The sequence below is a fragment of the Pseudorasbora parva genome, chromosome 17, assembly GCF_024679245.1.
Source record: "Pseudorasbora parva isolate DD20220531a chromosome 17, ASM2467924v1, whole genome shotgun sequence".
NCBI lineage: Eukaryota > Metazoa > Chordata > Actinopteri > Cypriniformes > Gobionidae > Pseudorasbora > Pseudorasbora parva.
In genome coordinates, this window is record NC_090188.1 from 30137143 (window position 1) to 30152344 (window position 15202).

The following is a 15202-nucleotide window of genomic DNA, read 5'->3' on the forward strand; positions in this document are numbered from 1 at the left end:
CCTTCAACTGTAAATATGAGGTTAAACTTTCCTGCTTCATGATTGTTTACACAGTTTTATATTGGATTGGTTTCGTTTGAAGAAGGTAGAGGAAGTTACAGAACTCACCGTTGCCCCTGCGACCCCCTGAGGGCCTGGGTCACCATCAACACCTCGGGGTCCCTGTAAATAAATAATACAATTTAAATTGTTTGCTTATTTATTGTGCTTATTTTTTATTATATTTTTCTTAATTTTTAGCTTTTATGTCTGTTGGAGTGCTACAGTAGACCACCTAATGATACTCTAATTGTAATAAATAGTACAATTTTAAGTCTCTAGACAGCAATCCCATAAAATATAAATATGAGTTTTGTGGCTTTACTTTATCTTTCTCGTCCTTGTAAATGAACAAAAATATGGATTTCTCATCTTGTATGCTGGGGTATTTCATGATTGTATCACACTGTGAAAAACTAAAGGCAAATGGATATTTAAAAAAAAATTACAGACAACATATGTTATGCCTTGACTTCCTATGTCAAGCAAGCTCTTTTGAAATCTTACCAATTCTCCTTTGGAGCCAATCATACCAGTGGAACCTCGAATTCCCTGCGGCCCCTGAGAGCACATCATTGAAACAAGGCTTTAAGACACTAGATCAAAATACAGCCACTGGACTGCTTCGTTAATTCAGTGTAGATTGCTGAAATAAACAGGAAATCCACGTACAGTTGGGCCTTGAGAGCCGACCTCTCCAGATGCCCCCTGATCTCCCTCTTCTCCCTAAAAAGAGAAAGAAAGCTAATGTACAAACTCAGATCCTAAAAATCCTCAAAATAGACATTGAATGCAGTACTACATGTTAACCTGAAACGAAAGGTAATTTATCAGAACTAGACAGACAGACAGACAGACAGACAGACAGACAGACAGACAGACAGACAGACAGACAGACAGACAGACAGACAGACAGACAGACAGACAGACAGACAGACAGACAGACAGACAGACAGACAGACAGACAGACAGACAGATAGATAGATAGATAGATAGATAGATAGATAGATAGATAGATAGATAGATAGATAGATAGATAGATAGATAGATAGATAGATAGATAGATAGATAGATAGATAGATAGATAGATAGATAGATGGATGCAAGGTTTAGATTGAGGTAAATGATAAATATATTGATTCTGAGCGAAGAATCTTCAGGACAATATAGCAAGCAGTCACGAGGGAACTTAATGTCACCACACTAACTTATTCTTACAACACTCAAATCCCTCATTATTCTTCATGCACCAGTTGAGTTTAATTCTTACACAGATCTTTAATAGACTGCATTTAAATACATCCTCCACGTTAATTCAGCCCGAGCGTCAAATGTCACAGTGGGAGAAAATAAATGGCTCAGACACAATGTTTTCTCATTACAACAGACCGATTCACTCTGGAGAACTTCATGACTATTGCTGACCTCAATCACACACACGCACGCACGCACACACGCGCACACACACAGACAAAAAACCCATATAGTTCTGGTTCCTCCTTTATCAGCATAATTATATCATGTTCTTACCTTATGTCCTTGTTTACCAGGCTCTCCAGATTCTCCTTTCACCCCTTTATGACCCTAACAATGCACAGGAGGACATACTTATTTCATAGTAAAAAGCATGGGCATTTATATTTTTCTATATATATTTAATTATTGTATATATTTATATATTTACATTTGTACTGTAAACTTCAAAAAATGTCTTGATGTTATAAACAAATTACTACGACAAGAAAACTCACCTTCATCCCAGGCAAACCAGGATGACCAGGTGCACCAGCTGAGCAAGCGTTAGGGCACTAAACATCAGAAAAGACCATTTAGAGTCTGATTATTTGTCCATCAGACCCAGTCAAAACATATATAATAGTCATGTCAGAGCACTTTACACAAAACATATTGCTCATCACAACATATTTCACTTTTGAAAACGCTCATATGGTTTGCAACAAAAGGTCTGATGGAGCACATAGTGAAATATCCTCTTACCAGTTCCATTGTTCCGCCCAGCATCCCTGCAGCACCCTGTAAACACAGCAGATTATCTTTAAAACAGTTCTCACCCAATACGAAAGAAATAAGGGGTGATTATATGATTAAGGAAGCAGTTGTGTCACCCTGTTGTTTCATAATTATAATTACTGCTCTACATGATGTTCCTTATTAGTCTGTGAATACAGATGTCTTACACTCCAAAAAGGAAAATGTTTTCATATTCAGGAACTATTTCTAGTAAGTCATTTAGAATAAAGGCGTCTGCTAAATGTACATTTAAAACAACTTTTGTTGAATCATGATAATTCATTATAAGTCAAGATTCATATTTTTTTACCCCCGAGATGATTGTTGTTTTGATGTAATCACAGTTTAAAGTTCAGGCCAGAGTCCTGCAACGGGTCGGGTACCTGCATAAAAGTGGCTAAAACGGGTGGATTGTGACATTTATAAAATTCACGGGCGGGGATGCGGGCGGATAATTAACTCTGTGTGGGCCCCGGGCGGGTAGTAGCGCGGATCGGCAGATGAAAAATATGTGCAATATTTCTGTGGCAAAGTGAACGAGAGAGAGAGAGAGAGAGAGAGAGAGAGAGAGAGAGAGAGAGAGAGAGAGAGAGAGAGAGAGAGAGAGAGAGAGAGAGAGAGAGAGAGACCGGGGCGTGATTGTGAAGGAGCGTCACCTGCGAGCCACACCGGTCTCGAGTCCTCTGAGGGAGCTCGGAGGCACATAAGGACGAGAGATCACCAGACCTGGATTTGACGTTGAGTTGTGTTTCCGTTTTATTATGTGTGTGCGTTTGGCAGTTGTCCGTGAGGGGCTGCCCACATTACTTTTGTTTTGTTTGGTTAAAGTCTTTTAAATGTTCGCCGGTTCTCGCCTCCTTCTTCCCCCATCGAATATAGGCTATTACAATTTCTATGTCCAAATTACCATTACACATAGGCCTACACGCAACAACGATATGCCATTTGACCCATCACGTCACCACCACTGCATTGAAACTTTTGTTGATGAAGTAAAGAAAAATGGATGAAGTAAAAGTAAAGTTGGTGAGTGGAGTAGCTATATGAAATTGAAGTCTTTAAAGGCACTTTTGCCTGTTTCATTAGCCCATTCATGATACTGTTGATGTTGAGAGAGGTGCAGGATAAAAAATAAAGCATTTTAATTTGAATGTTTTAGCGTGTGTGATTTATTGCGGGCATGGGTCGGGTAACGGGCCAAATATTAACGGGTCTGGGTGGGTGCGGATTTAATTTTGATATTTTCACGGGTCACGGGTCAGATCTGGTGCTAAACCTTGAGGGTACGGGCGGGGGCGGGTCTCCAAAAATGGACCCGTGCAGGACTCTGGTTCAGGAACTGTTGTGTTAGGGCCCCTTCACACCTACCTTTGTATGGTCCGGATTCAAACTAAAATTACAGGTGTGAAACCGTGACTCCACGTTCCGGGAAAAGAGGTAGTCTCAGTCCAGATCAAACTGAATAAAGGTTTGGTTTGTTTCTAGTGTGAAAGCATTTTCTGGATGGTTCGGACTTTTCAGACCATTTACAGGAAGTTCCTATATATTAGGCTATATTGATTATGAAAAGTTAAAATATGTGTAATATGTCAGAAGACAGAAGGTCAGAAATCATTTTGACCACTTCATTAAGTTTTGTTTTGAAAAAATCCTTTCTTTAAAGTGAATTTCATTTTGTATAAATTGTATCTTAATTTTAATCAATGTTTCATCAGCCAATTGCCTGGATTTATAGCCTGACAAGCCAGACCCACATCAAGATGTTGGGACTGGGAACTCACCATTGACAGGGCTCAATCTGAGGGGCGGGATAAACGGTTGTCTTTCAAACTCCCTCTGCACGCGATTGGATAGCGCTACAACCAACCAGAGCAACGTGAAGTGGAGCTAGTTGACTGATTAAACATTCGCCGTATGCGGTCGGCAAAACTCCGAACACATCTTCCCTTCTTAAGAATGACTTCAGTGCCGTTCTTTGTTCTTTTCTCAGAGAAAAGCTCCATTTCTTCCAGAGTCGCGGTCAAATCTGATTCGAAAGACCGCCGTTCGCCAGCTTCTGTGTTTACTAGAAGCATGCAAGCGCAACTCTGCCGTAATTATGTTAAGCCCCGCCCACTGACTCTATACACAATGTAATTGGCCTGACCAGAGTTTGGTTTTTACAGCTCAGAAGTGTATTGAGAGTTGCTAGACGACACTCGCGGCAGATTAGATTTGCCGCCGCTAGGGTGCGTCTAGATTTCTAGGCTACTGGATTTAATCAATAAGAAGCAAATACATAGGCTATAGCAGACAACAATCATGACATGGAGGCGCCGGAGCAATCACTTGCATTGCTCTTGAACATGTCTCATAAATAAACTGAAACTCAGCAGACTACTTGTCTCACAGACATGTGAAATGTGTATAGAGAGCATGAAATGTTGGCTTTTAAACGAAACAATTAGAAACTAATATAAATAGTCAACCAATGCGCACTTGTTCACTTTTGGCAATGACATGTGCCTGTTCATTCATTCTTGTCAAAAACATTGATGTCAGACGCACGTCCGTTCACAAACCAATCGATGGTAAGGATGGTAAGTGTGCAAAACACATAGATGACGACAGGATGCAAGTATGCCATGTCAAGTTCTTTAGTGCGCTCACATAATTGCAATGTGAAACCAAACAAAAATGAACCAAATGTATCAAACGTATCAAAACATGAACTTTGGTTCAGACCTTGGTGCTGACTTTCAGGTGTGAAAACACCCTTAGTCTTGATATATCACAGCAATACTCACACGGGGCCCGGTTGGTCCGCGGGGTCCCTGTGGTCCTCTCACACCCATAGATCCCTGTTATACAGAGAGAAACACATGATTTTTACTACACTGTAAAAAAAAACAACTAAAAAACAAGTTGCTGCCTTACATTTTTAAATACAATCACCTTGGATGTTTAAATCATTTAAACTTAAATTACATTAAACAGGAACGAAAAATTGTTGACTCTTGAAAATGGCTTAACATATTTCGATGAGTTAAAGCAATATAAAATATGTTGAAATGACGAATTGCTCATATTTGTATGAACACTGTTTAAAAATTAGCATTTATTAGATTTTGAATACTTTTTAGATTAGATTTTTACTCACTTTTTGAATACAATTACAAAATACTGAAACTAAAAGAAAGACTACAGCAATAGTTCACCTTGAAATAACTGGCTAAATAAAACACTTTTTTTTTCTCTATGAAACAAACATTTCTCACGGCCTTTCCTGACATGAGAGGAACTAGACTGAACTACTGAAGCAGCAGCTCTGTGCCCTTAAAATGAACTCTGAGGTTGACTTTTCATGGACAGAGTGAGATTTGAACTGTAATAACACATCAATAATACATCATAAATGGGTATTTTATTGTAAAAAAATGTTTTGAAGGTTTAAACTTGGTTTATTTATTTATTTATGGTTTCCCAAAAAAATCTATGCATTCCATGCAATGGCTATAGCTGAGTGAATCTCATGAAACTTATCATTTTATTCATATTTAATTTCAAAATCAGAAGAGAAGTAGCCTATTGAAACAAACAAGGCTAATTTGGCTGCTTGCTTATATTAACCCAGAAAGCAATCAGTGTATACAAAACATAATCCACCTATTTTAAATCTATCTATCTATCTATCTATCTATCTATCTATCTATCTATCTATCTATCTATCTATCTATCTATCTATCTATCTATCTATCTATCTATCTATCTATCTATCTATCTATCTATCTATCTATCTATCTATCTATCTATCTATCTATCTATCTATCTATCTATCTGTCTGTATGTCTGTCTGTCTGTCTGTCTGTCTGTCTGTCTGTCTGTCTGTCTGTCTGTCTAATGTCTTATCTATCTATCTATCTATCTATCTATCTATCTATCTATCTATCTATCTATCTATCTATCTATCTATCTATCTATCTATCTATCTATCTATCTATCTATCTATCTATCTATCTATCTATCTATCTATCTATCTATCTATCTTCTTTTTTTTTTTTTTTTGAAGTTGGAGTGTTACTCACAGGGGGTCCCCCTTTTCCCAGCGCGCCTGGAAGTCCTCCTGGTCCTGGTAGTCCCTGTACAAACAAGTATTAAATTTAAATCTTTGTGTCTCACACCCAAAGAGAACCCCTCACTCCACCCACTGCTTTTCGGTTAGCATATAAAACAAAAAGGCACTTACAATTGGTCCATCAGGTCCAACACCCTAAAAAGACAGAGAAGGTATACATTTTGCATTGAATTCTGTATTTATATATATTTACTCCCCAATTCTGAGACACTTTTATATAAAATCATTTACATTTACTGAATATGATATGCTATGTGGATATAATCTTTCTTTTGACTAACTTGCTGCTGTCAGCATTGAGGCAAGATATGCGGTGCAGTGTGAACAGATCTTCTTTAAGCCTATTTGCAACTTGAAGTATCTGCTCAATAGTTTTTATAATAAATGCGGGGGCTTTGGATATGCAAAAAAAAAAAAAAAAAAAAGACAAAATCAGACTTACCGCCTCTCCTCTAGGTCCAGGTTTGCCAGGTTCCCCCTGTTCCACAACAAAAGTCTAATTTTAGGCTGAATATAATTTAAAATGCGTGCGCCCGCACACACAAACTGTTTTATGGGGAATTTCCATAGACATAATGCTTTTTATTATACTGCACAAACTGTATATTCTATCTCCTTACACTAACCTTACCATTCCAGGAGACCTGCATTTTTACATTTTCAAAAAACATCACTAAGTATGATTTATAAGCTGTTCTCCTTATGATGACCAAAAATTGTCCCACAATAACAAAGATTTGCCATCTTTGTGTGGACATTTTGTCTCATAATCTAGGGATTACCAGCCTACACATACACACAGTTTTTCTGAAATGTGGGGACATTCCATATGCGTAATGGTTTTTATACAGTACAAACCGTATTTTCTATCCCCCTACAAGGACCCGGCCCATAAACCTACCCATCACAGGAAACATTCTGGATTTTACTTTCTCAAAAAACCTTTTGAAAAGTGGGGACATTTGTAATGTCCTCATATTTCACCCTCTCCTTGTAATACCTATGTCATACCCATATCATTATACACATGTGAGTCCTGCCTGATATTTCACAAAAACAAAAACAAGAACACACACACACACACACACACACACACACACCTACATACATGCATAGATATAAGTATATACTGTTGTAATGCTGTTTTGTATTTACTGCACAATTACTGTGATGAAAATCACAAAGCCAGAGAATCTTCCCAGTCCGAGTGAAGTGCTGTGTTTGAACATCAGTGAGTTTAACAGGAACTGATGAATCTGACTAGCCCACACAGATCACTGAGCACACAGACAGGATTAAGAACTAGTGGTCATGTGAAAATACTTATAATTCCCTTTGTAAAGCCAGTTAGTACACTGTTTTGAGCTCTGGTCCCTACTGAAGCAGAAAACTGAGAAGCTCATTAGTCAGTCACCTTTTGTCCCAGAGGGCCATCGAGGCCTGGTTCTCCTATAGGGCCAGTCAATCCCTGAGGAACACAGAGGGGAAATGTTACATTACTACCCTTTACAAGAGTAAATGATGACGGACTTTAATTGAAAAGGATGTTTTGGGGATGGTTTGTTGCATAAACGTTTTTCATTAAAATGCAAAAGCATTAACCAAACCGTGATTACACAATTAGCCATAGCATTTGATGCCTAAACAAAGACACCTGTCAGGTTCAGTCATTCAAAAACTTCCGTCTCAGACCACAGTAGATATTTTCTTGACCCCTACTTCCATTTTTACAGGGAATCCACTTTAATTAAGTCCAGACTTCGGGTGTCCATGCTAAAACAAAAACCCTGTTGTCTGTTGGGCAGACCTCTTTCCTGTGCTTTTTGCTTCAGTCCGGCATGAGAAATTCCCAGCATTTTTGACCCATCTAAGAGTGCCGCCCACCATTGACTGAACTCTTTGACACTGAGGTTCGTTTCCTCATATACAGTCAAAGCAAAATGCATTCAGACACCTTCAACATTTCTCACATTATCACAGTTTACTCGCTATAGTTTCGAAAAATGGTAATAACATAGGACAAGAACTCAAGTTAAATTGTCAGATAAATTTGATAGAAAGGTATGTAATGGATTACAATCAACCAATCAGCTATATTAATTATATAATACAAATTTAGGTCAACCAATTACCAAGCAATGCTAAATTTTGTTCAGTCTTTGGTCTAAAAGGTCACATTAGCAATTAAAGAAACAAAAAAAAAAACACTTATGCAAACCATGGTCAGGTCAAAGTTTCTGAATAATTAGGTCCTACATTTTTATAAATTTTACTGGCAGTCTACTGTATGAAGAATATTTGGGTATGATAGTGTCTTGCACCCACTAGTATAAAAATAGTATAAAAAATATATCTGGTGTCTGAATCATTTTTGTTTTTGCCGTAACATCTTATGGTGAGAATCCACAAGATTTGAATGTGATTCCTTACATCGGCTCCAGGTAATCCAGGAAGTCCGGCAGAACCAGGTTTTCCAGTATCTCCATCAGGACCCTTCGGGTACATACAACAGTGTGAGATACAACATAGTTCATAAATATGGCAGATTATAATATGTTTGACACAAAATGCTGATATTTACAGCCAAACCCTCTGCACCGGGGTCACCTCTCTCCCCCTGCAAGAAAAACACACTTTTAAATCTTCCATTATGCATAAAGTTTTGTTGAATAACGTGCTTTATATGTGAAATTATGCTGTTCACATTTTTTTAAATCAACTCACAGAAATGCCATCTATTCCAGGAACACCGGGAGGACCAGGAGGTCCGGTACCAGCCCTCTATTCAAAAATAGTGAATAAACAATTCTGTCATATTCCTATGGTCACATGTTTTGAGATGCTGTAAGGTTATGCGATATGTAGATGATCCAGCAGGTAAAATTATAGTAAAATCTTTTGTTTAAGTCTAAGCAAACAAAACAGTGTAAGTTTAGGCAAGCTGTTCAAACACATGCCATGCGACAGGTGTGCAGTTTTTTCTTAAAACATATGGACTGTACAGAAATGCAAAAATGTAATGCCGCCTATAATATTTTACAGCATTTGTTATTCTATTTAAGAAAGCACACTTTCTCTTCCTCTTTACATTCTATGCTGAACCACAAGTGCTCACCTTAAACTCTGCCTCGGTTATCTGAAAGGAAAAGAACAAAGGGTTGCATTTACCTGTGCCGTGCAGAGGATGGTTATCTCCAACAAAATCAGTAAAAAGGGCCCGCGCACACCTGCAGCGCGAGCCATGATTTCCCCAAAGACGCGGAAGCCCCTGTTTTCTGAGACCAGTTGGGTTGATGGACCCCCCGACCAAGAAACCCAACTAAATCCCCTTTCAACTATCTGAACTCAAGGGAGACCATAACCACAGAGTGCTCGCGCATATGCATGAGGTGGTTCGTTCTGGGTCTGTGATTGGAGGACAATGGCACAGTGAGAGGAGGAGTCCGGCTCACATTCGAATGGACGGCGGGAAATCTGACTACACAGTGACATTTGACCTCTGTTAACAAACTGCGTTATCTTTGGGAGACGGATGGTGAATGCTGGAAAATAGTCGAGCTGTAACATTACATTCCAGTTTCTGTCGTTTCTTAGATAAAAATTGAGATGACGGACAAGTCTCACCTGTCTCCTTGCGGGAAGGTCACCGCATGAGTCTCTCTGCGGGATGTTTAAGTCGCAGTGAATCCGCATTGACTGCAGCTCAAACTGAAAGAACAGACAAACAATGATCAAAAAGCATCATTATAATGTGAGCCAGTGGGGTGTATTGAATTGTTTATCATTGACTTGTGTGTAATGTTCAAAAAGAGATTGACTCGTTTTTGGTACAAGAGCATACGCTTTATGCTGCACTTTTTGTTCTGAATAACTTTGGCAGAACAATGAATTTAAATGAGTTTAGTGGTAGATTGAGCTCATAATATGTGCAATATATCATTTGGTGACACTTTATTTAAAAGTTGCACAAAAGAGATCGTTGCTTTGAGGAAGACACAAACCGTATGTCTGTCAATATAAAGACACACATTCCCTTCTTGAAAGTTTGGGGTCAGCAAGTTTTTGAAAGAAATGAATACTTTTAGTCAGGAAGGAGGTATTTAATTGTTGAACTCTGTTCATCAAATAATCCTAAAACAAAATATATTCAGCTGCTGTTTTCAACATTAATAATAATAGTAATAATACATGTCTCTTGAGCACTAAATTAGCATATTAGAATAATTTCTGAAGGATAATGTGACACTAAAGATAGAATGGCTGTTTTTACAGTATTTTTGAGCATTTGCGTGACTTCTTTCAAAAACAATAAAAAGTCCCAACCCCAAACTTTTGAATGCTAATACATGATTTTAACACACAGAAGGTGAAAAGGGCAAGCATGTGGTGACATACTTCCCCAGTTGATTGATAACATTAGGAATTGCAAAAGGTTTTTTTTATTTTTTTTTATTTTTTATAAATGTTATTTTTAAATATGCAAGCACTCATTTGCATACATTTCCAGAACAGAAATATGAACATTAGATACAACTAAGTTCAAAATTTGTGTTTAACTTTGAAGACATATTAAAGGTTTGTACTGAAGGGATTTTTGATATCTATTTTTATTACCCCATAAACCAGAACATACTGTCAAAAGCCAGGGGGAAAAAAAAAACATTTTCACCATTTTGTAAATATAAAATCAGCCAAATGACATATGAACAAACCCTTCAGTAAATGATATAGATATATGATCTGATATGATATGATATAATAGGATATGATGACAAAAATAAATGTTTTAGTGTACGTTAGAAAAAAATATGATATAAAAATGTTTTGGTGTTTGCAATGCTACACAAAGAGAAAAGGGGTGTCAAAAATGTACCTTAAGGGGAACAGCTTGTCACTGGGGCAGTACCCTTACTAGGATATATGTGTACCTTTTTTCTTGTTTTTTTACCAAAAAAGCTTCATAGCAGTACCTTAATGTATGTATTAGTACTCTAGGGTACTAATATGCACCTTTTAGAAGTAAAAAAGATACAAAGATGTCCTTTTAAGGGTACTGCCACAGTGACAAGCTGTTGAACCCCTAAAGGTACATTTTTTGAAACCCTTTTTCTCTCTTTGTACTGAAGTGTGTGTGTGTGGGGGGGGGGGGGGGACAAATTTGGAGCAAACAATGTGTACTGTAATTTGAAATCCACAGATACAAACATATAAGGTGTAATAAAATCAGAGGTGGTATTTTTCCTCTGCTTAAGTTGTCATGTTGAGTGTTTTTTTTTTTGTGGAAAACTTCACAACATTCCAGAGCATGATGTTGTACCTTTTAATGCTCTACGTTTCATATTGAATATCATTTAACACTTTTAACACATTTAACACATAAGTACTTTCTTACTTTTATTCAAGCAAAAGTAATTCAGTTTTACTTGAGTACAAATAAGAAACTACTACAATTTTAATGTAATTAATTATTAAACGTAACCACTTTTTGTGGTTATGTTGTACTGCATCAACCACCCTCAAACCTTTAAATAATAATTTCTAGCAACCAATTAATCTCCCTAAAAACTTAAAAATTGTCTTTATTGGAAAACTCTGATTAGACCAAAAGTAAGAGAAGGGCAGATGTTGGGTTTTGTCTAACGTTTTAAATTTCGATGCGGCAAGTATTGTTGTGTGGAAAAATTCAGATATTTTATGCGGGTCAGCTGTTGGACTAGAACCTCACTGCTAGAATTCCCACGTATCTGCCGAAATGTATTTGGCCGAATCCAAATTCCATTTAAAGAGACAGTCTGCTGCTGAGCCATTAAACAGCCTTCAAACTCACGTCGCACAATGGCACACAAACCTGTGACCTGTGAAAAATAGTATGTTCATATAACATGAAGATATATAAAAGTATCATTACATTATTTAAAATGTCTTGAAGTAACATTTAAATATCATGGTTTCCCCAGATGATATTATCATGGTACCAAAACAGTAAAGGCAGGTAAACACACACACACACACACACACACACACACACACACACACACACACACACACACACACACACACACACACACACACACACACACACACACACAAAGACTTTATAAATGTGTAAAAACAGATAAGAAAGAAAAGTTTCACTTGATTCTCACCGGCACAGCTACTGCTGAAGTGTCCTTCAGTTTTCCAATATGTGTGAATCCATCTAGGTTTACTTGTCCTCTTGGTGCCAGCTGCTGTGAATCTGTTGCCGTACAATCTGTTATGAGACTCACAGAGGCTTTTTTGACAAGCAGAAAAATGTTGTGCCACTGAGAATTGAAGAGGAGTGTTTGATAAGGGAATAAAGCCGTCATCGCTCTGTTCTCATGGGTTCTGTATGAAAACTCCACTGACAGGGCCTCCCCATTGAGCCTGACTGCGAGCTGTTCGTTCCCATTCAGATCTTGCATTTGCCACATATTCCAGCTCTTATTCTGTGTATTGCCACTCATCCGATAGGTTGCAGAAAATGCAAATTCCTCAGGTAGCCCCATGGGAAATGCAGATCTGATTCAAAGAATGGAATATCAAGACACGGTTAGACATCTGATATCCTGATGTAATCAATAAAGTAAGTTATATATTTTAAAATATTTAAATAACATGAAAACACACCATACTGAACACTATTAGCATGGTTACTACCTACAAAACAGTAGGTACAGTAATGGTATCAAATGGTAATACCATGGTATTTTGAATCATACCATGGTACTGAATAAGTGTTTTATTCATGTGTATTTTACTCCAGGTATTTTACAGGAGCTGTTCAAATGTTCAGAAAAATGGTGTTACAATATTTTGTTTTGTTATCGATGTATTCAAAAAAGAAAGAAAAAGGTTTATGTCAATAATTACATTTTTTTAATTCAGCACCATGGACAGAGGACGTTCCACCCGTAACCAGTAGATGTCGCCACATGACAACAGTCCAAGACATTCTCAAGCATTTCTTTGGTTACTGAGACTTTCTGATTATAGGGGAGATTGCAAACACTGAGACTGTATCATCAGAAAGCATGGGGGCTGGAGTGGGGGAATGCAGTACCGCTTGAAATTATTAATAAAAATTAGACATAACTAGTTTTAAAATAAGCAAACGGCTAAAAAAAGAAAAAGATGTAAACTGGACTCAAATGTCTTATTCATTTATTTATCCGTTCTCGCAACACTGCCATTTTTATGCACAACAAGGATGGATGAGGGATGAATGTGGGATTTTTAGACTTGTTCTAAAGACATTGAATTGTTCTTATAATGCATACAAGTGCTAAAATAATTTATTTGGTATAAATGCAGAGTACAAAATTTGAAATTTCATGTAAATTATTATTATTATTTTTTTTAAATCATCACGCAGAACAATCAGTTATTGCAATATATGTAATTTAATTATTTACATTTATTTTATTTTATTATGTTACTGTATTTATATTGCACTGCTAGTTTTGAAAAGGAGCAGTTTTGTCATTATAAAATATCAAAAATATCTTTGAGGGCCTTGAAAATGGGGGGGTTTGAAGTCAAAAGGTTGAGAACCACTCTGTTAAACCATTAGTTTAATGAGACTTATAGGTACCACTTTGGAATAATGGTCATTAGTTAACATTAGTTAATGTATTAACTGACGTGTTACTGTATTTGTTAATCTTTGCTAAAGGTGCACTATGTAGTATTTTTGCAGTATAATATCCAAAAACCACTACGCCAGTGTTATTTTGTTCAGTTGAGTAACTTTCTTACAATATCCCAAATGTTTCCAACTATTTGTAAATTGTGAGAAAAATACTATTTTAACCAAGGAGCTGGGACGTCTGAACATATAGCGTCTGAGGGAGTCGCCTGTGTCACATCTGTCACATCTGTCCATAGACAGTAAAAGAAATGGACGGAGCGTTCCCATTGACGTCAACGGCGAAAGAATGAAGTCAACCTAGGGGCACTCACTTCCTGATGGCTGAGCGAACTGCGCAGGCTCACACTGAGCTTGACGACGTAGATGTGACGTGAGCCTCCTGTCTGACAGCTGTAGGTCTTCTAGTAGATGTGGAAAGCGAAATCTGAATCACGTTGTTTAAATATTTTCTCCCATTGCTTTTGGCTCACTATGGGCTTCTCCCCATTCTTCCCCCTTGACTTTATCAGACTAGTCTCCAGGACATGTCTCCACATCCCCCCGACTGTCTCATAGACAGTAAAAGATTGCCTGCGAGCGTCTCCTCAGGTCTATACGGTAATTTCTCAACTGTGCGACAGGGTCGCTTTGGTTATGACGCAATCGTTAGCCTATTTTTACAAAAACAGCTTCTGCGGGGCGATAGTGTAAGATACAAGGTAATGGAGCCTTTTATACATTGCCGTGTTTCTTTAGAAATAAACAATGGACAAATGGAGTCTTTAAACGCCTCAGATGTAATGTTATTCACTGTCAAAGTGACTCAAAAATGAATGGGAGTCAATGGGATGCTAACAGCAGGTGATGGCTTGGTTAGCAATGGCAGCCCCTAGGGGTGGAACGCTTTCCGAGCGCTAGATTACCCCCTTGCATCTGTCACATCTTGAGTAACAAAGTAATGCCGAACGCACAGAGTAACGTCATAACATCATTTTCAACACACTCAAATGTATCTAATATGATAAACAGAGCAGCGTTACCTCCTACTCGTAACCAGAAAAGCGGAAATACACCTGCGCCCGGCGACTGTCTCCCGTCATAATATAAGTCCCTCTGCTCGCGAGGCATGTGTTGTTCATCTCATTAACAATCGCTCCAGCGGCCTTGTTCAGCTCCTCAACACTCGGTCATGATCTGCTTCATACTACAGTTACGTGATAACCGCATCCATGAACATGATTTCTGCCTTAGTCCTATCCCGATTCTTTCCCACCGGCTGTGAGGTAAAGACCACATGTCCCAAGATTCTGAGCTCAAACTTGGTCATCGAACTACACCTTTGTTTTGAATAGGCGACCTCTAGTGGA

At 37.9% G+C, this 15202-nt stretch overlaps 1 protein-coding gene across 2 annotated transcripts in view; it reads right to left on the minus strand.

Moving 5' to 3' along the window:
• Positions 1-14945, minus strand: part of col9a1b (collagen, type IX, alpha 1b) — a 48647-nt gene extending 33702 nt beyond the window's left edge. The window contains exons 1-18 of one of the 2 annotated variants that reach the window (XM_067421423.1): positions 14876-14945; positions 12331-12727; positions 9809-9892; positions 9300-9320; positions 8909-8965; positions 8766-8801; positions 8615-8677; positions 7599-7652; positions 6627-6662; positions 6296-6319; positions 6135-6188; positions 4857-4910; positions 2038-2073; positions 1791-1847; positions 1570-1623; positions 712-765; positions 547-600; positions 109-162 (exon numbers count right to left, since the gene is read on the minus strand). In XM_067421423.1, coding sequence (XP_067277524.1) covers positions 109-162; positions 547-600; positions 712-765; positions 1570-1623; positions 1791-1847; positions 2038-2073; positions 4857-4910; positions 6135-6188; positions 6296-6319; positions 6627-6662; positions 7599-7652; positions 8615-8677; positions 8766-8801; positions 8909-8965; positions 9300-9320; positions 9809-9892; positions 12331-12714 — 1176 coding nt within the window. In that variant the 5' untranslated portion in view covers positions 12715-12727; positions 14876-14945. Of the gene's footprint in view, positions 1-108; positions 163-546; positions 601-711; positions 766-1569; positions 1624-1790; positions 1848-2037; positions 2074-4856; positions 4911-6134; positions 6189-6295; positions 6320-6626; positions 6663-7598; positions 7653-8614; positions 8678-8765; positions 8802-8908; positions 8966-9299; positions 9321-9352; positions 9440-9808; positions 9893-12330; positions 12728-14875 lie in introns of those variants that run through there. The other variant, XM_067421424.1, reaches the window with a different exon arrangement.
• Positions 14946-15202: the final 257 nt, after the last annotated feature.